Genomic DNA, 24,899 nt, shown 5'->3' on the forward strand with positions numbered 1-24,899 from the left:
GCTCCCCGATCACAGCGATTGTCGCCGATGTTGGGTGGTGGGGTCACATGCTCTCCCCACATCACATCGAGCTTCGGAGTTGGCTCTTCACGGTTCAGGCTTCCAGGCTTCCGTAGAACGCGTCGACTCTGGCGGTCCCAGTGAGCTCCCAGCGTCTGGCCAATGAAAGCAACTTGCCTTCATCGTCCCAAATTGCGTACATTGTGTACAATAAACATTGTCAACCCGATCTGAAGTCCCACACCAGCTTCGCTGTGAGCAAGGTGTGTCGAGTGTTGTTCGACGTGTTTCAAATTGTGTGATTGATTAGAGTGGTTCAAGGCGGGTTGTGTGCGGCGCGCCTGACACAACAGGGACAGACGAATTGTGGGAGTGAGATAGAGGTGTGTAAAAGGATTTGGACAACATGGCCACCACCATCGACGATCGGCAGGAGCTTTTGGAGCAGTTCCAAACGGTTAATATCATTTTACATTACATTGTTGTGATTATTTCCTCATTGGGGTTGACGAGCGGTTGCAATGCAGGCGTGCGATTAACGCGCAACGGCGGACTACTCTCTGTATCGATCGAACTGTTATCACATGCCCTGTTGCAATAGCGAGTTTATTTTATCGTTGTATTGTGCATGTTATTGCCGGCTGTTATTCAATGAATGCCAAATTTTTCACTGTCTTTCTAATTTGCTAATTCATCGATCGTTAGAATTGAGTTTATTCAAATCAATCGGCCCCGGTCATTAATTGGAGTTATCGACGATTACGATCTGTCAATAGGCCATGTTTATCCGCGATAATTGGGGTTTATTGAGTCGGTGGATGTGGGGAAATGAGGACTCAGGCATATTCGCGAGCCAGCTAATGCGGGTGGGGAAATGTCTTGGGGGAAAAGGCCGCTGCAGCATTGTCGGATCGAATGCGCACGCGTAAACACTGGGAGTTCGCTTGAAATGCGCTATTTCCCTTTGTTTATGAAATGGCAAAACGTATTCTGTTGATTCTCTTGATTTCCGTTTCTTATCTTGCACCACAGTTGATTAAAAAATCGTGACTGGTCTTCCGGGAAAGGGAGTTATCGAGGGAGCGATTGAATTCGAAGGATTACTTTCTCCATTTCCTTTTACTTTTCCCACCCTCGGTGGCTCCTGGAAACGTCTTTTCTGGCTTCCTGCAAATTCAATTGAGTTTAATCTGGCCTGACAATGTAGGTCTTAATGCTCTTGGAAATATTGGGATGGCTTTGGTGCATAACACGGCTGAAAATCCGTTAAGGGGAAACGGAACCCCTGCGTCTATATGAATTTTTTTAATTGTTTTCTCCTGCAGTTGTCACTTTATATCTACGACACTGGTTTATCGGGGCGATCATTGCATTGTTGAGTCACCGAAGTAGTTTCATAAATGAAAAATAATAATTGCAGTAGAAAACGCAATTCTAAAAACTCATAGAGACACGGAATTCATTCATTTTCAATTAATTAGATTCTGTCACGTTCGGGAAAAATTCAACAATTTTAACTTATTTTTTTAGTAAAATGAAAAATTGACTTTTTTATCAATTTTTGCAAATCAGGAACAAATTTACCAATTGCGCTCACTCTAAACTCATCTCAAAGAAGGAGAAATGTTTTTTATTTATTTAAAAAAAGCATTTGTTTCATAGGATAGTCATTGTTATTTAGTAGTCGCAGTTGATTAACAATTCATCAAGTTGTTAGCATTGAAAACAAATCAAAAGTGTCCATTTTGCTATAATCACCCCTGTGAAAGCTGTTGATGAAATCATAATTTTTGTTCGCAGAATTAATAAATTAATAAATTCCGCTCCGAGTTGCGAACATCGAGAGAAATGTCAAGTGTTAATTTTGCCGCACCCTCCCCTACTTGCAATAAAAATATGGGGCACTCGTGTAAATAATAAGGATATTTAAATGCATTCGGGGCGTATTACCCATTTTATTTCTGAATAACAAACTTGGATTAGGGGCTTCAACTAACGTTGTGGGTTCATCTTAATTAATTTGTGGAAGAACTATCTGTCAGTTGAAAGAAATCCACATTTTTTGAACGCGCAGTTGGGGATAAATATTCTTAATTTCAACCGTTGCTTCTCCGATAATTTACGTGCATGAAAGTTTATTTTTTCCTTCACTGAGAAAAACAATTATTTTTGCCAAATATTCATTTACTTGAGAGAAGTATTTATTTTTTCCAAATCGTATGTCTCCAATCGAGTCATTCCCAGGCGAGCCTGACTAAGTTTCAATTACAACAGTCATGTTGCTCTAGAGGATGACTATGTTGCACATGACCTTGGATGGACTCTTCTAATAATTATTCATATTTCCAAAATTTTTCATTTTCTACAGGGCAAAATTTCGATCAATTTTTTAATGTTGATAATTATTGAAGAAGTTCACTCAAGTTCACTCATAACTAACATGAGCATATTCTAGAGCAATATAATTGACATGATTGAAACCTAATGAGGATTGCCTGAGAATGACGCGAATGGAGAAATACGGTATTGAAAAAATAAATACTTCTCTCAAGTAAGTGGATATTTGGCAAAAATAATTTTTTTTCTCAGCGTTGACAGCACTCGGTAATTTAACCTGCGCCGTTTCACGTGAACTATTCGCTTTTTCGAGTTATTTTTTTCTGCATGCATGTGCCCCAGACCAAGGGGATGAGAGCTCTAAGTTATTGTGAATCGACGTAAGAGGCCCACCTCCCGTCGACGAATAAATATAGTATGACGCTCCCGTAGGTACTGTCAGTGGGGGACAACGCATCCCGGGACGTTGGGCTCGTAACCCAGGGCAACGTGCATACCACTTTGTCCATGGGTCTTGTAACGTCCATTTATAGTTTATCCGTTGACTCTCACGTAAAAAAATCTCCCCGGGAAGTGTTCAAATACGACGTGTCATTCTTGGATTCACGTGACGGTATCATTAGCATTAGAAATGTGAAACCCTGAAATTTAAAGTGGATAGTAGGTGGGACCTATCGCCGAGCTGTCAGCTTTATTCATTCCTCATTCGAAGCCTTATCAATGACTTGGAACTTGAAAGTTTAAGTAGAGCTGTGCCATTTGTAATGGAGACGGCGGAATAATGTATTGTAATGGCGGAGGAAAAGAAATTTTGCCTCTAAATAATACACTATAAAATACATTAAATGATTAAAAAGTAAATGATAATTCTCATTCATCGACACATGAATACAAAACATTGATACGCAAATATATATTGAAATATAATATGAATATATTAATTGAAATTTCATAGAAATATTGGAATAATATGAAATCCGATGGCATGAAACAATAATAATTAATGCAGTGTTCAATTCTCCACATAATATTTCACATAATATTTCTCGTAATATTAGAAACCTGAAAATTTTTTGAAAATTCTTGTTGAACCATCGAAAAAACGGTGAACAAACAATTATTTCGACTGTCAGCCATAATTTTTTCAAGAAAAATCTATTTTCAAGAATATATTTTCAAATTATAAAATTATAAATTAAAATTGTTTCGACGTGCAATGAATGACTGTAATGATAGTTAACATTGGAATTTCGGATTTGTAACACTACAAATAGAAACAAACATATGGGATTTGTCATTTTCCTCGAGGCATGTAATCATGAATCATCGGTTGACTCAATCCTCCGGAAGTTAAACCTGTCCACGTTAATTATGGACCATTCTTGTATGAATTTGGCTTTCAAATGTAGAAGTGTAACAGAAGAAAACGGGTAATCATAGAAAAAGGAATGTCGAAACTCATTCTCAGGTCCATGAAGGGACCTGATAGCAGCATTGTAACAATGCTCCTATATGGAAGTTCATTCTCACGTTCGTACGTTTCTGTTCCTCCAGAGTCCCACGCTGAACTTTGCATTACCCTCTGGCACTTTAATAATTGGTCTTCTTCTACGATTCATCCTTCTGAGCTCATGATTTCTTGCTATGGAAATTGAAGAACCGTAACAAATTTATTTGTCGTCTGGGACTTATGAGCAGTCGAGCTTATCCAGATGTATAAATTTTTCCGCGCTACTCTCAATCATTCTTTTTGTACAGAAATTAACATTGAAAAGGAACTTCTTGGCTTCGAGCCAATCTTTAGGACCAATGGGAATTGAAAGCCATAAAAATTCTGTAGATACAAAAAATTTTTTTGGGGTATTTCCCTTCTTTATCATTTTCAATGTAAAAACTTTCCCTTTTCTCAAGAATTTTGTCGTTTACAATTTCGTTTCAACAATTTTTCCTAAAGTTAGTATCTGAAAAACTCACGATGTAATTTTTTTCGTTCAGATTCATTCTTGTTCGATTTAGATCTTTTTTTCGACTAGACAATTGCAGAGAAATTAAAGTTGAGAAGGTGCTCCTCGGCTTCGGGGAAAAAACTTAAACTCCAGAGGAGAATAAAAATCATAATAAAATTGCAGAAAAAAATTTCAAGTATCGAAGACAAGAAAACACCATCTCAGCAGATAAATTTTTTATGGTACTTTCATTGTTAATAATTTTCGTCGTATAACTTTCCATTTTCTCCACTTGTGCAATGATGAGGGCTTTTTTCCCCATTGCAAAATTACTAGTATCACTCAACGAAGTCTTCAACAGTGAAGAATATGTGAAGCATGAGTGCTTCTATGGAAAACAATAAAATGGATAACTGTTTATCAGTGTGACGTAGCGGTTCCTCTCCGATAGCTGACATACCGAAATAATTCTTTACGAAGCATATCTAAGTATTACTCATCGTTTTTTGCCAATCCCGGTTATTTAAAAGACGGGAAAACGATTTCAATGTGCAATGAGAAGCACTACAATGTAGAATATGTAGTATAGAGTTTTTGCGATTGATGACACTCGTGTATGTACAGTGTATTCATTGGTGACTCATGTGTAGCGATGTCCATGGTTGCGGTGAATGTAGAAAAATCAACTCCAATAATAGTCGTTTTCATTGTGTAGAATCAGGGATATTATTTTTTCAATTATATATTCAGCAATTTTAATCAATTTTTCTGGGTACAATCTTTCATAAAGTTTTTTCAATTTTCCCTGGATCATCTTACAAACATATTGATACTTTCCTTCACTTCAAAGCTTTTCTGTATTTTTTTGAAACAAGATATAACTTACACGGAGAGAAATGTTCAACAAAAATTACGGAACTCACAGTTCCCTCACCGATTACGGAATCGACTCAGAAAATTTAAGTGACGGTATCGTAATTTTTCACAGGAGATTCAGGTAAAAATTACGGAACGCTCTGGAAAAATTCCGTGATTTTAGGTGAAAATTACGCGACGGTTCCGTAAAATTTCCTACAACCACATTTCGCTCTGGAATTACGGAAAAGATACGTAATTTTTATTGAATATTTCTCTCCGTGTAAAAGCAGAAAAACAAAAATAATACGCACGAGTAAATGTTGAAAAATCATCAATTCCAATAAGAGTCTTTCTCATTCTGCAAACAGGGATATTAATGAGGGAATGGGGTTGATTGCATTAATGAATTTATGGAGCAGTTTGATCTGTTGTATACGTCATAACCATTAGATCAAGTGCGTAATTTGAGAGCAATTGACCACACACGGTGTCGAATTGCAAGTTGAACTGCGGTCACGAATGATTCGACAAAGAAATATTCAACAATTTCAATCAACTCTTCTCGGTACAATCTTTCATAAAGTTTTTTCAATTTTCCCTGGATCATCTTACAAACACGTTGATACTTTCCTTCACCTCAAAGCTTTTCTGTTTTTTTTTTATCAAGATATAACTGAAAAGCAGAAAAATAAAGATAAAACGCACGAATAAACGTTGAAAAATCATCAGTTGCAATGAGAGCCTTTCTCATTCTGCAAAGTCAGGGATATTACTTATTGAATGGGGTTGATTGCATTAATGAATTTATGGAGTCGTTTGATCTACTATATGCATCATAAATATTGAATCGAGAGCGTAATTTGAGAGCTATTGACCACACACGGTGTCGAATTGCAAGTTGAACTGCGGTCACGAACGATTCGATGAAGAACTATTCAGCAATTTCAATACATTCGTTTGAATTTATAGGGAATTGTCTTCAACTCGGCTGCAATATGCAGTTTATTAGTATATTGCATTACTTATGCGTAAAATTGAAGAAAAAACGGACGAGTGAATGCATAAAACTCGTCAATTCCAGCAACAGTCTTTCTCATTCAGCGAATTTCGGAATATCATTCATTTCTCTGAGTTTGAGTGCATCAACGAATTTATGAAGCAGTTTGGGGTAGCACATACATCATAAAAATCAACTCGAGACCGCAAAGTAATAATTATTGACCACACTGTGTCGAATTCAGTAGCGAAGTGGTCAGACGGTTTAAGTCGATTTTGGCTATTGGCCACTTTTCAACGAATATCCCGAAATCTGAGGGAGATAGCAAAATTTTTCTTATGACCTTTTTAGTAGCATTCAATTCGCCCTTCAGAAAAGGTCATTATGAAAATTTCGCCATCTCCCTTAAATTCTGAAATATTTCTGGAAAACTCAACTAAAGACTAACTTGACTTAAACCGTTTGACCACTTTGCTACTGAATTGCAAGTTGAACTGCTGTCACGAATGATTCGGTGAAGAATTGCTCATCAATTTCAATAGATTTTTCTGGATTTGTAGGGAATCGTCCTATTGTCGACTTCGACATGTAACTTGAAAACAAAAAACTGCATCTGAAGCTCGTTGTACATATTTGCATTCGAATTCAAGGTTGACGATTGTCATCCCGCGACCTCGGCCCCAAGACAGTCCTTCTATCTTCTTCTACTCATTCCTCCTACGCATTACTCGATGCATGGAAAGCCTTGGCAGTTTTCTTTATGCCGAATGCAGATTATCGGATGCACGACCATGAGCCTTATTTTATTAATATCAGGCTAATGTCATTCTTCTGATGCGTCTGCGGCTTTGTGATAATGAATTTTCCATATTGACTCGCATGAAAATATCTCATTGGAAAACTTAACGAAGTTGATAGAAAATTCTGTTGGATTTCTATTGAACTTCTGTTGGAAATTCTATTAGTTTTTGGTCGATTCTGTTGAACAATTCCAGAGGTTTACTGCGCGTTTTTTTAGAAAATGTCCGATAGAAACTTCTGCAGAAAAAATCAGTAAAATTTCATCTTTCTATACAACTTCTCCTATTGAGACATTTTCTATAGGAATTTCTGGACATGAATTTTCTGTTTTTTCTACTCTTTTCGGTAATCAAACAAAAAATTTCAGAAAATTTGAGATGAATTGCAATGGAATAAGTTGAATAAAAATCCAGTTCTATTGAATTTTTCTATAGAATATTTTCTATTAATCATTTCTACTGAAAAAAACGCGCAGGTAACCTAATATAAAGTTCAATAAAAATCCAATAGAATTTTCTAGTGAATTCGTTTTTCTACGAAATTTTTTCGAAAATGAATGTGAGTTTTTGCATGAAATACGAAATTAAATGGACAATATCACGTACAAGTTCTTAATTTTTCTCGAATCACTTATTAATTTCTTATTATTTATGTAGATAACAAATATTTGTTGAATGTTTCATCCAATGATCTATCTAGCAATGAAGATAATTCATGCAAAACTCCAAATAGAAATGCAAAATCTATGATTGAGACTTGAGTTGAGGCGTTGTTCATCACAATTTATTCCTCAACTAAGAAATATTTCGATAGCTGTAAGTACAGTTTTGCGCCTTGGGAATAGTAACTGATCTGGAAAATATGTGGGCGTAAAACTGGGAACGATGCATTCCACGGGAGCCCTCGAGGAGAGCGTATCTGGAATGAAAGATTCAAAGCAATTCATTTCCTCATTTCCGTCTTCTCCCTCCGAATTCTAGCTGAAAGAACAAATCAAGTATCCAATAATAAAATTATAAATTGAATTAAGCTATCTGTCGATGGCTCGGATGATATATGTTGATTTTTTTATCTGATCGATGATTCGATAAGAATGATAAGTTACTCGATATCATAATATGTCTCAGTTTGTCTGACGTCCCATTCAGATGGTATTCGTTGATAAAGCCTTTGGGCCCAAAGTTTGAACATATTAGATGTATATTTGACGTTCTGGGACTTAATCCACGGGAAAGAATAAAAAATGGAGATTCTTGGCATGCAAAAGTGGGACGTTATCGAGGAATATTTGAAGGATTTCGACTACCTTTTCCACTTAGTGAGTAATCGCTTTTTCGTGATATCAATCTCGTCAGATACTAGCCGACGCCCTCAACTGATATTTTCCACTAGTTGTGAGACAATTTTTGTCGAACAATCAAGCGTATTTGCTGGAAAAATCCTCTCAAATAGAAATATTTAATGGAGGAAAATGAATGGATTTTCATTTTTCCATGCAATTTATTCTATTGAGACATATGTCATCACATCCTTCAAGGCAAATTTTCAGTCACTATTTTTTTCTCATAAAAACGTAGAAAATCTAATTCGCAGAATTCCTGTACGAACGACAATTTCACCAGAATAAAAAAAAATTAATGATTTTTCCATTTGAAAATTTCTATTTTCCACTGAAAATTCAACAAGATTTTCTGCATGAAGTTGTTTAGATTTAATAAAATAATACGTCATCCTCGCCCTAAGTTTTTTTCCCAGGTTTTATCCACTAATTGCTTCAAGAATATTGCAGACATACCTCATAAAAACCCCAGTTGCTCATCACTAACTAAAATAATGATTGGTTTTCAGATTGATGAGAATGGGGATGGTTTCATTGACCTGGCGGAGCTGCGTAACGCGTTAGACGTGTGTGGCTTCAAAATGCCAGGCTATAAAGTCCGCCAAATGATCGAGGAATACGACGACAAACAGCATCTCCAGCACAAGGGTCGCCTCTCCTTCGAGGAATTCGAAAAGCTCTGCAAAGAGTTGAAAGCCAACGAGCTGGGCTCGACTTTCAAAGCTGTTGTATCAAAGAAAGAAAACTTAGAGACTCTCGGAGGGATATCCGAAGCGTCCAGCGAAGGCACAACTCACTCGGTCAGATTAGAAGAACAGTTGGCTTTCAGTGACTGGATCAATACAAATCTTGGACATGATCCGGATCTCAAACATTTGTTACCCATTGATTCGGAAGGGAGACTGCTGTATGATAAAGTCAAGGATGGTATTCTGTTGTGGTAAGAGGTCTAGCCCAATTAAAAAAAAACAAAATTGATTATAAGAACTCTATTTCATTCTTTTGTGCTAATTTCTCTTGACGAGAACGTAATTTTGCCTCACGTTTTCTAACATTTATTCTGTTTATATTTCTAATGCGAAAGAAAGCAGATGGAAAAATTGGGAAATTAATACCCAAAGAATGTTAATAGGAGAAATTTCAAGAAGATAACTCACAGAGAAAAATTAAAGTCTATTGTGTTTTTTGTATAAAAACTTATTGAAAAAGTGAATAGAAATTGTTCTCTCATTCAATTTCGTACAAAAAGCTCTTGAATTTTGTTATTCCTTGTCTTTTTATTATTCTCACGTGATTGATAATTAACGATCTTTAATATTTAACGATCATTCCAGCAAAATCATCAATCACTCCTGCCCAGACACGATCGACGAGCGTACCATAAACAAGAAAAGTCTCACCCTCTACAAGAAGCACGAAAACTTGACCCTGGCCCTGTCGTCAGCCCAAGCAATAGGCTGCAACATAGTGAACATCGATGCCCACGATTTGACAAAAGGCTCCCCCCACTTGGTTCTCGGTCTTCTCTGGCAAATAATCCGAATCGGTCTCTTCAATCAAATTACCCTAGAAAACTGTCCAGGCCTGGCGACCCTCCTCCAACAGGGCGAAAGAATCGAGGACCTCCTCAAGCTCTCCCCCGAGGCAATCCTCCTTCGTTGGGTGAATCATCACTTGGAGAATGCTGGAATCGCCCGAAGATGCAACAACTTCCAGTCCGACATTACAGACTCGGAGATTTATTCCCACTTAATCAAACAAATAGCCCCGAATACCTCTGACGTCACACTGGAGGCTCTCATGGAGCCCAATCACATGACAAGGGCTGAGATAATGCTTCAGCAGGCTGGCAAACTCGGCTGCAGGAGTTTTGTGACAGCCAGTGACGTTGTCAACGGAATTTACAAGCTCAATCTTGCCTTCGTTGCCAATATGTTCAACAATTACCCAGGATTGGACAAACCAGAGACGAATATTGAGGGGCTGGACGCTCTGGAGGAGACACGAGAGGAGAAAACGTACAGAAATTGGATGAACTCCATGGGAGTGTCACCCCACGTCAACTGGCTTTACTCAGATCTCGCTGATGGTCTGGTGATATTCCAACTCTACGACATCATCAAGCCTGGAACAGTCAAGTGGCCCAAGGTGCACAAAAAGTTCACCAAACTTCGGAAATTCATGGAGAAATTGGAAAACTGCAATTATGCTGTGGAGTTGGGGAAGCAAATGAACTTTTCACTTGTCGGCATTGCAGGCCAGGATATCAATGATGGAAATGCAACCCTCACTCTTGCTCTCATCTGGCAATTGATGAGGTCGTACACTTTGTCGTTGCTCTCTAGCCTCGCTGGAACTCCTGGAAGCACCATCGTTGAGAAGGAAATCGTTCAGTGGGTCAATTCCAAGCTGCAAGGGGCTGGCAAGCCCAGCAGCATTAAGGGGTTCCAGGATTATGCCATTGCTGATGGCAGACCTCTTATCGATCTTATTGACGCCATCAAACCTGGGAGTGTTAATTATGATCTCGTGAAATCTAGTGGCACTGAGGAGGTAATTTATTCTGTTTTTAGATCTGTGAAAGTATTCAGTGGAATTATATCGTAGAGGTTTTATTTATCCTGGAGCCTCATTTGGGTTATTATTAATACAAATCTAGGATTAATTAATTTTTTGTATCCTGGGAGGATTTTTAGATATTCTCCCTGGTAAAATAATCGATGGAACTTCGAACAAGCTGGGCCCTACTGTTCTTATTAGTAAATAGTGTTAAATGAGATATTTATTTGTAAATATCAATTTTTTACTAAAGTGAGAACCTGTTTACAAAAGTAAAGGAGACTGGGATAAGATGTTTTAAGGATTATTTGCCAAGTTATAAGACAGAATAGGAAATTCTATTCAATTTTTGCATTCTCAGAAAAAACTTGGGAAAACTGAGGCCTAGAATTTCTTATCATAAAAATCACAACAGCGAATCCCTGAAGACAAAGAACAGATAGTAGTCTTCAAATATTGTTTCCCAAGTAATCGTTTTGAATAGTTTTCCATTGAATTTTTTTCACACGTGTACCATCCCCCACAAAAAATTCTTAATTTCACAACATTTTAATTCTTATCTAATCTAAATTGCAGGACAACCTAGATAACGCTAAATACGCTATATCACTGGCGAGAAAGTGTGGTGCACGTGTGTACGCACTGCCAGAAGACATCACTGAGGTGAAGCCCAAGATGGTAATGACAGTATTTGCCTGCCTAATGGCGATGGATTACGTTCCCAACATGGATTCCAAACAAAACAGCATTAATAGTCTCAATAACGAAAGTAACAACTCAAATGGGCAATATTAAAATATTCGCTATCATTGACGTACCTATGCTTCCTCTTTCCAATGACACTGGGACAATGTAAATACACGAATCAAGTTGGAAAGACCGGCATAATGAGTCAAAGGGAAGGGCTATTCAATAGTCAACTTTCTTCCCTCTCTTAGAAGTCCACAAATACATGCAAATTTATCATTTATAAACACGAACGAAAAAAACATGGAAAAACTTGGTGACTTCGATAGGAAATACTATTGAATTTCTATTTAAGAAGAATTTTGTAGCTCTGCTGCGCGTTTTTTTAATAGAAAATGTCCAATCGAAAGTATTTTATGTAAAAATCTGTAGAATTTCATCTTTCAATACAACTTTTTATATTGAGACATTTTCTATAGGAATTCCTCAACGCGAATCTTCTCATTTTTTTTCACCCCGTTTTTTTTTAACAATTGGAAAAATCGAGTACAATAAATTAATAAATTAAACCAAAAAATTTTTATAGAAAATATCTCAATAGAATATTTTTGTGCTATCAAAAATCCAATTCTATTGATTTCTTCTATAGAATATTTTCCATTGCAATGGAATCGGCCGAAAACAAATGGAAATTCAATGGAATTTTCCAACAAATTCGTTACATTTTTCTATGAAATGTTTTCGTACGTAAACGCTCGCTTCCAATTAACCGTACCTATGTGTATCAAAAGTATATATATTTTTTTCTATTTTAAGTAATATATTGCAATCAACTTATATTATTGTATCTGCTGCGATATGAAAAATCGGAAATCAAAGCCTAGGATTTTCTTTGAATAAGACTACACAAATGAGCCTAATCGAAGGAAAGAATACGTTGACGTTTCGGGTCATTTGCCGCATAACGAAATGAATAATGTATTTTTCTTTCACCATCGAAATTGCAATATATACGTATATGGATAGAATTTAGTCAAGACGCACACTAATCATGTCAAGTGCCATCGAGAATAAATGAACTTTTCAACAATTGAAATTTCAAAATTGAGGGATTGTGAATTGTTTTTCTTTTCACAACGTGCGATAATAAATTTTCTGTACTTACTAATTATATCGTCGAATTGATAACGATGATCAGATGAACTAGGAGTTCTCCATTCGCATGGAGAATTATGTTACACTAATCTTCAATCATCCTTGGGTGGTAATGGACAAGAGAAAATAGGGTATTAGTGCGTACACGTAGAAATAAATGAGTGAAGAACAAGAGACTGCCTCTAAAATGAAAAAAAAAGCAATCTTGGTGAACTAACACAGCGTAAGAGCATATATGATGTAATTTTACAACATAATACACATTTCGTCTATTGACGTCCATCAAATTTGTACAATTTATATGTGAATTTATACCAATCTTTTGATACGTATGTTTGAGCAGAATAGAAAAACAGTAATTAGTGCATAATTGAAGGGGCACTTGCAATGAATTTATTTAAGGATGAGAATGGAAAAGGAAATTAATCAGTACGCATGGACGTGCGTACGCATGCAAGTCATTCAACTATTTTTTATTTTTCAAGTTATCAAATATTTTATGGAACTATCAACATACGAATGATATATGTAAGCGAAGTTATGATTTTGTTGCCGATATATTTAAATAAAAAAAAGCGGAATGAAACCGTTTTTATTCAACCACTTGAATTACATATTTTATTATTAATTTTACATGGAGATTACAGTCTGACGATTTTAGTGTTACTATTGTGCATTAAACGTGGGTCTATGAACTCTGGTAGATATTTTCTCTGGTAAGTGAGGACCTGATGCAACGAATTCAGTGAAAGACGACAGTTTCTATATGTTATAACGGGCATTTGGGTCGTTATCTCGGAATAAATAGAGTATTAAAAGTGAAATCACTAGCATTCAAGTTGAGGTGACGAGCCAGCATTCGAAAAATGAGGACTTCGGTGCCAAATCGTGAATACTGCTTTTATTCTAACGCATTTCGAACATTTTATCGTTGATTGTTATACTATTCCGCCGAGTGCAGTCGATGATCTCTTCAGGATCATTTCAGAGTAAAGAATGACGATAGATCCAGACGACAGTCGCAACTCAACAGGCTTCACAGACATCCTCCAAATGATTTACAATTTAGGGATTCGAAGGGGATACGCAACAATAGATTAAAATAAAAAAACCGGAATGTAACCGTTTTTATTCAGCCATTTGAATTACATATTTTATTATTAATTTTCGATGAGGATTACAGTCTGATGATTTTAGTGGTGCTGTTGTTAGACTCTGTGATGCATTTGAGCGGTTCATTAGCAGGTTCGATGCTCATTAAACGTAGCTCTACGAACTCTTTGGTAGATATTTTCTCCGGTAAGTGAGGAACTGTTACATAGCCTTCGCTGACAGTGAGACTCCCGAAACTGTGAGGGGCCACAACGAATTCGGTGAAAGACGACAATTTCGATACGTTATAACTGGAATTTGGCTCGTTCGAACGGAGGAGATGGGGTATAGCATCAGCACACTGTGTTGTATCTCTGGTTTTGTTGATAACAACGAGGGGGTGCTTGTCTCCATAAGTAAATGTTTCCAGATGAATTTTATCACCGCACTTGCTGCTCCATTGTTCACTTTTGAACTTGATTTTCGTCGACACGTCTATCTGACTCTTGCACTGACCAATCATCGTGTGTTCTTCTTTGTAAATGGTGAAGCTGTCCTCGGTTTGATCGAAATCACTGGCATCCAAGTTGAGGTGATGGGCGAACGTTCGAAAAATGGTACCTTCGGCCCCACTAGTTGAGGAATGTATTCGCAATTTGTGAATGCCATGTTTATCGTAAAGCATCTCGAACATTTTGCCTTTTATCTTCAGGTTGAAGAGTACTCCATCGGACTCCCATTTCGGTGGCTGTAACGAATTCTCAACGTTGTATTTATGACTCTCTGCATTCAGTATGCGACATTGTAGAGCGTCAGCCTGGTCCTCAGAGGATGTCGAAAATGGCCTGCACTTTACGATAATTGTATTGTTTGTGCCAGATTCCTTCATTGTAGGTGCGTAGGTCAATGAACTATTGACTTTGAGACGATACGTGTATTCAGGACCATATTTCCACAATTCGGGCGAATCCTCCACGCATTTCTCGTACCCTATCAAGCCAACTGCAATTTCAAGGGATTCAATCATCAGCTATTACTGATAATCTGATAAGAAAAAGTTTTACTTACTAATAAACGGTATCACACTTAAACTCTTCATGTTGCTACGGAGCTCACAGTGACAATAACTGGTTCACATCCGGGCGAAAGCTTTTATATACCGGACGAAACGGTGGGCGTGCGTTATAAATTACTCAATTGCACTCGTGAAATTTGCCGCATTGACGCGATGATTCTGCAATTGAATAATCGTGTTTTTAAAATAACCTTCAGACATATTATAAGTAGCCGTCGTATTTATTTCGCGTATTTGGTCGATGAAACTTCATCGGTGCTCCCTTGAAGGGTAACAGAATGCCGCTAGTTTTCCAATTTTTGGAACAAATTTCCGGCTGAAAGTTAACGGTACTTTTATAAATCCAAGCACATTAATCTCCAGGAAGCGATAATGGAGATCAATGTGCTTTGGGTTAAAAAAATATTGATAACTTTGAGCAGGAAATTTGTTTGAAAATTTCGGGGAAACGGTAGCCTTCTGTTACCCCTTAATTGCAGGAGAAATAGACATCCGCGCGTAGGTCTTCACTCTCCACCGTATTTTTTATGCCGGAGAGGAAATTGTAGGTATTATGAAGTGGATTCTTTGAACCCTTCGTTAATCATAATGTTGAGCCCCATGTAAACCCTCTGAATGTATGGAACATTAGTATAGGTCGCTACTGGGGAGCGATTGGGTATCAGTAGTGCGACTATCGAAATGTGGGTGAATCACTAATGCCTGATTTTGAACATAAGATTAGAAAAGTATATTTTGAAGACCTGAAATTAAAGGCAGATGTTTTCCTCTCCAATTTTGCTTTTAATGGTAGCGGATTAAACCTGATATTTCAAATCTAACAATTGCAAGAACTAGTACCGTTAGCAGGTGTGAAGGATGCGTCGCAAAATTATACAAATTTTCATTTCGAAGGCGTATTCTAGATTAATCAAAATGATTATAAGTACATATCAACTGGTTAGTATTTTTTTCTCTCTTATCCGTCGAATAGGACAATTCGCTAACAATTCTGTTTCATTTTCTATTTCATAGTTTTTTTGTCTCTCATTTCGAAATCTAAGGCTGAAACTTACAAATTTTATTAAAATTCTTAATTTAATTATCTTTTCATAGGAAAAATCGCAATTGAGTTATATAGAAAAATCGACATTTTTCTGTTATGAGAAGATAATACAGTAGGATTTCATAATTTTCGATTGAAATTGGAAAAGGACAATCCTTCTGTAGAGTTTTCATAGAGAGCCAATTCTTTTCAATTCCGTCAGTCGCACAAAAGTTACGACGGCCGTTGATTGCGTCGGAAGCGCTGCGCCGCACCAACATAAATCGACATAATGATAAATTTGAAAGATCTAGAAAAAATCTGAAAAAAATGAAGAGTAACGAGAGGGTCAAGGGATATTCGAGAAATAATTACGAAGTTGATTAAATTGTCATAGTACGATAATAATAATTAATAGTAATAATTGTAGGTGCGATAATTTACCGAAACGTCGCACTATGACAATTTAATCAACGTCGTAATTATTTCTCCAATATCCCGTGACCTCTTACTATTAATGAACATCTCGGAGACGAGAATAATTACAAAATCAAGAGTGATCTAGATCGTATACTTCAAGAAATCCCGTGGGCATACACGGTACACGGCCCGGAGTTTCGGAATAAAAATGAGGAAATCTAACTAAATCTACTAATGTCTAACTAAATCTACTAATTATATTTTTGGTGGCTATTTTCCCTGACAGGTCTTCTAGACACTTCAAAATGCGATGTCAATTTTTTTTTTTTTTCTGAGGCTTTACTGCAGAGCAATTTAAAAAATCGGAAAAAGTGCAGCGGAAAGTGCATTTCTAAGATTGCAAATACGTTAATAATGGTTGATAGAACCTAATTTGAATGAAGATACAACAGAATTCCAACAGAAACCCAACTGAATTTTCCAGCGAGCATTTCATCGAGTTTTTTCACGTGTGTGTGTGAGGAGAATTCACCATAAATCAACAGATTACGGGGTTTCGTTAGAGCCTCATGTTCAGTGGATTAATTTTGATTTCCTCCACCTGAAACAGCAAACAATATTGCATTCATTATCTGCGTTTGCACGCATAAATCAAAGAAGAATGGCTGAATGAGATGACTCACTTGCACATTGCGCGGAGCTGAGAGAGCGTAAATGAGTGCGTCAGGGATGTCTTCTTGCTGAACGTACGGTAGTTTATCAAATGCTCTAGGATCTCCACCCGACATTTCCAGGAGTTCGGTTTTCACCATTCCTGGGTATATTCCCTGTTAGGATATGAATCGACAGCCCAAAGTCAGCAAGAGTTCCATCGAGAAATTCATCAGAGAGAAATCGAAAATAGGCGAACACTCACAGTTACCCTGATATTATCTTTGTTCCTACGAGTTTCCTGTCTCAAATTTTCAGTTAACGCATGCAGGGCGAACTTACTCGCTGGATAGAGGCTGATTGGGACGGGAGAAAGCGTTGCATTCAGCCCCAAGATGCTGGAGAAGAATAAAACACTGTTTATTCGAACACTACAACTACGGAAAGATCTCTAACTGTAAATGATAGCCTGTGACACGACGCTGGCTGTCAAGGCTGTCTCCGACCTCAATCTCATGCTTGAAATTCAATAATATTGTGGTTTATCGGTCGCTTCGTGCATCGTATCCTATTCCCTACGAGTTCTCAACCGAGTGCCATCCCACTCGATCGTTAGTTACCTATTGATATTGAAAATATGACCCTCCACGCCACGCTGACGTATAGATTTCACAGCTTCTCTTGCGCACACAGCTGGGGCGAGAACATTAACTTCTAGAATAGCTCGGAAATGTTCGGTTGATCCCTCTATAAAAATCCAAAATATTTCATTCAATATAACAGTTTAATTGGTAATTTAATATTGTATTTTTTGTCGAAATTAATGCGGAGAATTTCGACAATTAAGGCTCGGGCGTTTTTTTTTTTCATTTTGATAGTCTGGAATATTTTACAGATGTCATTGAGTTTTACGGAGCGCTGGAGTCTTCAAAAATTGTGATTGTGTAACAGAAAAGATGGAAAAAGCTGGACGTGAAAAAAGCGTTTGTGAAATTGGGAAATAAATCCAATGGGAGGAAATTGCAAATGAATAATTCACTATATTCGTGGCTGCAGATCGTAAGTTGCCGTGATAAATTATCCATTTGCAATTTCCGTCCGATTGAACTTATTTGTTAATCTTTATCTAAAATCTTCTTTGGAAATTGTCGGTTTTTTCTACTTTTCATTGGTCCAATAATTGTAATTTTCAAGAAATCCTGCGTAATGTAACATCGAATGGAAATTGAGAAAGATCCCAGATTGTAAAGATGGAAGAACAATCGAGACAGCGTGTGGAAGATAATCCATCCGGGCCTTAATACGAAATTTAAAATTCAACTTTTCTACGAATCAATTTTTTTTCTTTTAATTTTTTTCTTTATTTTGATAAGCTGAAATATTTTACAATTGCCATTCAGTTTCACATAGCGCTGGAGTCTTCAAAAATTGTGTTTGTTCAATATTAAAAAAGTAGAAAAACGCTGAACATTTTTAAAAAGGATTTCCCAAAATCTATTGATGGGGAAGAAATCGCAAATTGACAATTTACCGAGTCCAATGGCTGTCAAATCTTCAGTTGCCATGATAAATCATCAATTTGCAATTTCCTCCCTATTAAACTCATTAGATAATCTTTATCAACACTCCGTTGGTCGCGCAAAAGTTACGAACACCGTTCATCGCGCCGTAAGCGCCGCGCCGCACCAGCATCAATCGATATAATGATAAATTTGAAAGATCTAGGAAAAATCTGAAAAAAATCAAGAGCAATTGAGATCGTATGCTTGAAGAACTCCCGTGAGATTCTTTATGTTCAGTGTTACCTTTAATTACATATTTAAGCTCAAAGTTGCCATGTTTTTCTGAAAATTCGCCTGATACACTGTACACCGCCCGGAATTTCGGAATAAAAATTTGAAAATCTAACTACTGATGATATTTTTGTGCGAATATTTTCATCGATAGGGCTTGTAGACTTCTAAATGAGATGCCAAATTTTTTCAAATTCTTGTGAGGCTCGACTGCAGTGTAATTTAAAAAATCGGAAAAAGTCCGGCGCGGCGCTGATAGCACGACCAATAGAGTGCTAAAACCCCCTTTGAAAATGTTCATTTTCTTGTTGCCTTCATTGACCGTACAATCATAATTAAGAATTTCTGAGCCACGTAAAATCAAATGACAATTCCGAAATATGTATTTCAAATTGTAAAGAGAAAACCTTCACGGAGAGAAATATTCATAAAAATTACGTATCTTTTCCGTAATTCCGGAGCGAAATGTGGTTGTAGAAAATTTTACGGAACTGTCACGGAATTTTTCCGGAGCGTTCCGTAATTTTTATCTGAATCTCCTGTGAAAAATTACGATACCGTCGTAATCTACGCGGGCCCTAATTGATAAGTTTGACGATGAAAAAAAAATTCAGTAGCGAAGTGGTAAAAGGAGATAAATCAATTTCGACTATTAACCAGTTTTCAATCATTATCTCGGAATCTAAGGGAGATAGCAAAATGTTTGTTATAACCTTTTTTGTGGAGCCGATTGAGTGCTACAACAAATGTAATTACGAAAATTTCACTATCTCCCTTAGATTTGGAAATATTCCTCAAAAACTGGGAGATAAGTCGACTCATCTCCGTTTACCACTTCACTACTGAATTAAAGACTCTTGAGCGTTCTCAAAAAGAGAACAATAATAATCAAATAATGATTATCATTACCCGTGATTGATTCGTGATGACAGATGCCCGCATTATTCACAAGAATGTCAACACCGCCCAATTTATCTTCCGCGTATTTGAACGCCTTCAAGATATCGGCTTCATTCCGGACATCGGCCTGAACCGGATGGAGCGAACCTTTGGACCCTTCGAGAGATTTCGACAGCCCTTGTAGCCGCTCCTCCCGGCGTGCGACACCCACAACGTTAATCCCGGCTCCCACGAAGCCTTTGGCGATGGCTTCGCCAATGCCCGAGCTCGCGCCAGTGACAAGAGCGATTTTTCCGATCCACCGTTCCATAGTTGCAATGCTACTACTGCAGACTGGCACTATCGCCTAGTTGCGCTGTTGCCCTCTCCTCATTTTCATATCGGTTTACCCAACAGTGGTATATCGAGTGTACTCACACACTGATAATATCAACTGAGTCCACATTAACGGTTGCGAAGTGCCTCGTAAGTGGCAGTTTTCCGATAAATAGAGAAGAGTTCTCCTTTATGAAAATTTTTCTTTTTTAAACGCGGCCCGCGATTTTTTTGCGTCATGCGTGCCTGGCTATGGGCAGGGTTGTTTCGTTTTGTTGTCAATTTTGAAAACAAAACAAAACATAAACAATAATAATTCGCAATGTATTATTGTATAATTCAGTAGCGAAGTGGTAAACCGGTTTAAGTCGACTTAATTGACCCAATTGAGTTTTTGAAGAATGTTTCCGAATCTAACGAAGATAGCGAAATTTTCGTAATCACATTTATTGTAGCTCTCAATCGGCTCTACAAAAAAGGTCGTAGCAAAAATTTTGCTATCTCCCTTAGATTCCGAGATTTTTATTAAAAACTGGTCAATAGTCAAAATTGACTTATACCGATTTACCACTTCGCTACTGAATTGTTGGTTTATTTTCATAAATGTCCCTAGAAGGTGGGATGAGTCGTAAGGAATGCTCTTTGCGGAATTTCATATGTAATTTCATATGTAATTTCATAAATTGCATAAATTTTTTTTTTTGGGAGTGAATTTTTCTTAGATGGGGGAAACAAACAAATATGTGAAAGTAGAAATGAAAAAAAATTGATGCTTGCACTTTTCTTTTTTTCCTGATCGCTACTTGCGTTTTGGAGAATGCAGAGTCATCACTGTTTACTGCGAATTCACTTCGCAGCATTTTCACAGATGCATGCATTGCCGCTTCAATTTCAAGGAGCGAGAAGGAGACGGCGATAGTCGATCAAAGCTCACATGTAGATTGCAGGCGAGGGGAATGAGTCATAAAAACACTGTTATGTCTTTTCATTACATTTTGAATTCATTTATAATCGAATGCACAACAATCGAAATGATACGTAACTTCTGAACTGGTATTCAATGGTCTACCTATGTTAATTACTTTGGAATTTGTCACTCGATTTTTCAATGCACGGAGAAAAATGTTCAGTAAAAATTACGGAACTCACAATTCACTTACCGATTACGGAAGCGACTCAAAAAATTCAAGTGACGGTATCGTAATTTTTCACAGGAGATTCAGATAAAAATTACGAAACGCTCTGGAAAAATTCCGTGACAGTTCCGTAAAATTTCCTACAGCCACATTTCGCTCCGCAATTACGGAAAAGATTAAAGCGTAGATTTTATTGAATATTTCTCTCCGTGTGCTCTTCACATTTGTGAAATTGATCCGCGACTTGCGCTTTGAAAATAAATTTACAATTCAATGCACAACATTCGCTCAAATCATCGAGTTATGATTAGAAAAGAAACTAAAGTCGACTCGAGACTCATGAATACATCAGTAGGAGCAGTTATCGTAGGTAGATCGGTGGTAGCTTTAGTAATCGAGTCCAAAGTTAAGCTAATCCTCTGGTGAATATTGTAATGACACTTTCCTTGATTATGAGCGACCTCATCCGGACAGTAATTGGCTACGTTCTCAGTGAAAGAGACAAATTCGTCTTCAGACATGATAATGCGGCTGAACGACGACTTGGCTTTGATTTGCGTTCGGTTCATTACAATCGGCTGAACATTATCGCGATCGTACAATAAGTAGGTGCCCTTGGAACACGGCAGGTGTGAACCTTGGCTCTTTCTGAAATGATATGTAACACCTGAATTGATCTTCAGTCTTCTCCCTACGCTGCTTATTTTGAAATTCACCATTCGCTTGTCAATTTTCTTCTGTTTTGTGAATTTAATCATCGATTGGCAAACGGCAAGCGCACTCCTCGGAAATTTGTAATCAATCACTGATAACAATCCCTTCTGTGATTCATCCAAATTCGTCCACCAAATGTTCAACAACTCCGCGATTTCCGCGATTACAATGCGCTGCGAGTTCTTCGCTTGCGTCGCATCCACGAAAACCCTGTGAATTTTCCCATCTTTAAACAGAATTTGGAAAGGGCCAACATCGAAAATCGGAAATTTCACGTATCTAGGATTTTCAGAATATGCACTATTCATTCCCGTTTCCTGATACCATTGCCTGGACGCATCAGTCACGCTGCAAACTAAACTGTAAGCTCCCGAATTTCCGCACTTCAATTTCGCCACCACGTTCACATGTTGGGTGACATTCCCAAAGTTGTATTCCATTGTGTTGGACAAGTTGAATGTGTATTGTGATCCGTAGTAAACATCGTATGTGTCAATTGGTACATGTGCAACTGAAATGGAAGAATAATGATGGAATGGTTGAATGCGGGGCGAGAAAGTCGGGAAAAAATTACTGAATGCATGGAGAGAAATATTCAATAAAAATTCCGTATCTTTTCCGTAATTCCTGAGCGAAACGTGGTCGTAGGACATTTTACGGAACTGTCACGGAATTTTTCCGGAGCGTTCCGTCATTTTTATCTGATTCTCCTGTGAAAAATTACGATACCGTCACTTAAATTTTCTGAGTGAATTCCGTAATCGGTGAGCGAATTGTGAGTTCCGTAATTTTTACTGAACATTTCTCTCCGTGTGAATCAAACAATCATTCACAATAGTATGCTCATTACTAAAATATAATAATAAGCGAAAATATAAAATATAATGATTAACATCGTGGACATGAGATTTCATTATTTGCCGAATAATTTTTCCTCGACAAAAATCGAAACGAAATGATTTTTCGTTTCTCTGTGTAGAATGATATCAAGCAATCGGTAAAAACTTACCCAAAATAAATGGTATCAGCGTTTCAATCATAGTGGAATGGTTAGTGAGAGCTCATCTGAGCCTGTGAATAGCTGAAAAGCCCTTTTATGTATATCGCGCAATTGGCCATATCCAAGTGGGGGCATTATTATTCAATTTATTCGTACAAATAAAACTGGTTTAACTGACGCACACATCGCGGTCACTTTATTCGAGATACATACTGCTACATGCTATTGTTTGTGTTAGTTTTAGATTTGTTTTTATGGTAATTGTCACATGCGTTATTGGAAGATTCGACTTCAGATGAATTATTCCTCGCTCAGGTCCTCCTTGGAAAAGTCATCGTGGAGCCATTTTCCAGTGACTATTCCAGCCGACGCTGGGTCAACAATTTTCTCGATCTCTCCCTCAGCCGGGACTAAGGAATCGAATGTTACAGACATTTTTTCGTACATCCTCATCGTTTCCGGGGGTCGGGATTTTGCATTGTTCAGTTCAAGATGGGTTTCTGTTGTGGAACTGAAGTAGGTTTCATTTGCAATTATTGAACTCTCCGATGATTTCTGGAAATTGTATTTTTCAATAAATTAAACTGAGTATTCAGTCCGATACCGAAACACGATGTAAACACATCTCTTTAAATCTAAATACAAACGGCTTTATTCCACAACCACGAATTCTTATTTCCCGACGCGCACAAAAAATTCCAGCAAACTCTCGATTGTACTTACCAGGTTGACGATAACTCTCGTATTATCTCGCCAGTTCTCTCGACTTCCGAAGAAATAAGGTGCCATCACCCGGCACTTCTCTATATTCCGCGTTTTCTTGATGGATGTAGTCATCCGAGATTGCCATTTCTTCGATGGAACATCGTCCCCCGATTTATCAGCTGGATCGGACAGCTTTATCGTGTAAGAGGTGAAACAATCCCCTGTGGTGAAATTCTCCCAAGCCCTGTAGGTCCCCTCCGCTTTATCAGTCAGGTCTATTCCCGTGTGAAACTGGTTGACAATGGACCTGATCATGTCCAAAAGCGGGGGTGAGATCGTTGAAGGGACGAATAATTGTTTTATCCCGAATCGATTGAATCTCATTTCGAAATTGAACTTTGCCAGTTGCTTTTCACCATCGTCGGAAGGTGACACAAGCGGCTTTGCACTTGACGAGTTGAAAAAACTGAGGAGGGCGGTCGGTTCGCTCAGCCGACAGTTCAGTATTTTCGATCGCCGGGGCCAACATTTCAGTTGAGCTTCAATACTGTACATCGCTGTCCGATCAGTCTGATTCGTTGCTTGCTGCTGCGGTTTAGTGGTTGCATTGTACGTCACGTTATACCGTATCTCTGGTCCATATCGCCAAGTTTCGTTATTCAAACTTAAGTGATTAGCTGTAAAATTGAATAATTTTCACTTTAAGGCCAGGGTGTACTATCTTTCGAACGTTATCTCGATGTTTCTTTTCATCTTTCGTCATCTAAAATTGTCAATTGAGTCCTGCATCATGCAGAAGTTTTGTAGATAACGAAATTTTCGCAATGACCTTTTTTGTAGAGGGAATAGACGGCTACAAAAAATGTGACAAAATTTTTGCTATTCCCCGAGTCGAGGATTTGGTTCTGATTGGACGTACACAGGTCTTTCAAGATCTCTCCAGACCTGGATGGACCTGGTAAGTCCTAATCAGTTCTGCGGCGTACTTTTTCAGAGACCTTTCGAATCCTCAGTTCTTTTCGGTCCTGAGAAATCCTCCTCGATGCTACTGAGAACGCGTGATTTTCCGAGCGGGTGAAGGGGAAGGCATGTATGCGGAGGGTTGAAATTTGTAGCCAATGAGGAGACAGGGTTGCAGAATATATTTTAGCCACCCTCATCTCCCCGTTTGCAGGCGGTGTTTAAATAAAAAATAGTGAACGTTGATTCTGTATTTTATGACCCCTGATGCCAATGAAACCCTCGGGGGTGACAGAAAAGGGGAAAAAAAATTTTCATTTTCACGTGGGTCAAGGGTGAAAGTCGATTTTCGCCAAAATTGAATTTTTTCGCCAAGTGAAAGTTGATTCTGTATTTTCTAACAATTCTGATGCCAATGAAACCCCCGAAGGCGCG

The 24,899-nt window shown here is 37.8% G+C and overlaps 5 protein-coding genes across 6 annotated transcripts in view; 1 reads left to right on the forward strand and 4 right to left on the reverse strand.

The window, feature by feature from the left end:
• Window positions 1–4: 4 nt before the first annotated feature.
• On the forward strand, window positions 5–11,960 carry LOC107035789 (plastin-2). 2 transcript variants are annotated; one of them, XM_015253391.2, is made up of 4 exons: window positions 5–457; window positions 8,788–9,218; window positions 9,613–10,831; window positions 11,414–11,960. In XM_015253391.2, exons 1-4 carry the CDS (start codon window positions 407–409, stop codon window positions 11,630–11,632), a joined length of 1,920 nt encoding a protein of 639 aa, XP_015108877.1. In that variant the 5' UTR covers window positions 5–406; the 3' UTR covers window positions 11,633–11,960. The 2 variants fall into 2 exon arrangements, with proteins under 2 accessions (XP_015108877.1, XP_015108869.1); XM_015253383.1 differs by lacking the exon at window positions 5–457 and adding an exon at window positions 8,102–8,257.
• Window positions 11,961–13,776: 1,816 nt separating this feature from the next.
• Window positions 13,777–15,397, reverse strand: LOC107035803. The gene is made up of 2 exons (XM_015253402.2): window positions 14,840–15,397; window positions 13,777–14,773 (listed from the first exon to the last, which is right to left on the reverse strand). Exons 1-2 carry the CDS (start codon window positions 14,868–14,870, stop codon window positions 13,857–13,859), a joined length of 948 nt encoding a protein of 315 aa, XP_015108888.1. The 5' UTR covers window positions 14,871–15,397; the 3' UTR covers window positions 13,777–13,856.
• A 164-nt stretch (window positions 15,398–15,561) lies between these two features.
• LOC107035813 (farnesol dehydrogenase) lies at window positions 15,562–19,985 on the reverse strand. The gene is made up of 5 exons (XM_015253411.2): window positions 19,644–19,985; window positions 17,562–17,688; window positions 17,207–17,339; window positions 16,974–17,117; window positions 15,562–16,891 (listed from the first exon to the last, which is right to left on the reverse strand). The coding sequence occupies exons 1-5, from the start codon at window positions 19,942–19,944 to the stop codon at window positions 16,850–16,852; spliced, it is 747 nt and encodes a 248-aa protein (XP_015108897.1). The 5' UTR covers window positions 19,945–19,985; the 3' UTR covers window positions 15,562–16,849.
• A 1,241-nt stretch (window positions 19,986–21,226) lies between these two features.
• On the reverse strand, window positions 21,227–22,902 carry LOC107036129. The gene is made up of 2 exons (XM_015253875.2): window positions 22,809–22,902; window positions 21,227–22,310 (listed from the first exon to the last, which is right to left on the reverse strand). The coding sequence occupies exons 1-2, from the start codon at window positions 22,837–22,839 to the stop codon at window positions 21,379–21,381; spliced, it is 963 nt and encodes a 320-aa protein (XP_015109361.1). The 5' UTR covers window positions 22,840–22,902; the 3' UTR covers window positions 21,227–21,378.
• Window positions 22,903–22,964: 62 nt separating this feature from the next.
• LOC107036119 overlaps window positions 22,965–24,899 on the reverse strand; it is a 3,971-nt gene continuing 2,036 nt past the window's right edge. The window contains exons 2-3 of the mRNA XM_015253863.1: window positions 23,523–24,181; window positions 22,965–23,354 (exon numbers count right to left, since the gene is read on the reverse strand). Of these exons, the coding sequence (XP_015109349.1) occupies window positions 23,100–23,354; window positions 23,523–24,181 (914 nt within the window). The 3' untranslated portion in view covers window positions 22,965–23,099. The remainder of the gene's footprint in view (window positions 23,355–23,522; window positions 24,182–24,899) is intronic.

This window comes from Diachasma alloeum, unplaced genomic scaffold, assembly GCF_001412515.2.
Source record: "Diachasma alloeum isolate Michigan unplaced genomic scaffold, Dall2.0 Dall_scaffold_00176, whole genome shotgun sequence".
Lineage (NCBI taxonomy): Eukaryota > Metazoa > Arthropoda > Insecta > Hymenoptera > Braconidae > Diachasma > Diachasma alloeum.

Coding starts and splice junctions, on each gene's coding strand:
- LOC107036129 (XM_015253875.2), bottom strand. CDS start 22,839: ATGATTGAAACGCTGATACCATTTATTTTGG. Junction 22,311..22,808: donor GCTGATACCATTTATTTTGG/GTAAGTTTTTAC, acceptor CTTCCATTTCAG/TTGCACATGTACCAATTGAC.
- LOC107035789 (XM_015253383.1), top strand. CDS start 8,183: ATGGAGATTCTTGGCATGCAAAAGTGGGACGTTATCGAGGAATATTTG. Junction 8,258..8,787: donor TCGACTACCTTTTCCACTTA/GTGAGTAATCGC, acceptor ATTGGTTTTCAG/ATTGATGAGAATGGGGATGG. Junction 9,219..9,612: donor AAGGATGGTATTCTGTTGTG/GTAAGAGGTCTA, acceptor CGATCATTCCAG/CAAAATCATCAATCACTCCT.
- LOC107035813 (XM_015253411.2), bottom strand. CDS start 19,944: ATGGAACGGTGGATCGGAAAAATCGCTCTTGTCACTGGCGCGAGCTCG. Junction 17,118..17,206: donor AAGATAATATCAGGGTAACT/GTGAGTGTTCGC, acceptor ATATCCTAACAG/GGAATATACCCAGGAATGGT. Junction 16,892..16,973: donor CAGCTCCGCGCAATGTGCAA/GTGAGTCATCTC, acceptor TTGCTGTTTCAG/GTGGAGGAAATCAAAATTAA.
- LOC107035803 (XM_015253402.2), bottom strand. CDS start 14,870: ATGAAGAGTTTAAGTGTGATACCGTTTATTA. Junction 14,774..14,839: donor AAGTGTGATACCGTTTATTA/GTAAGTAAAACT, acceptor TTGAAATTGCAG/TTGGCTTGATAGGGTACGAG.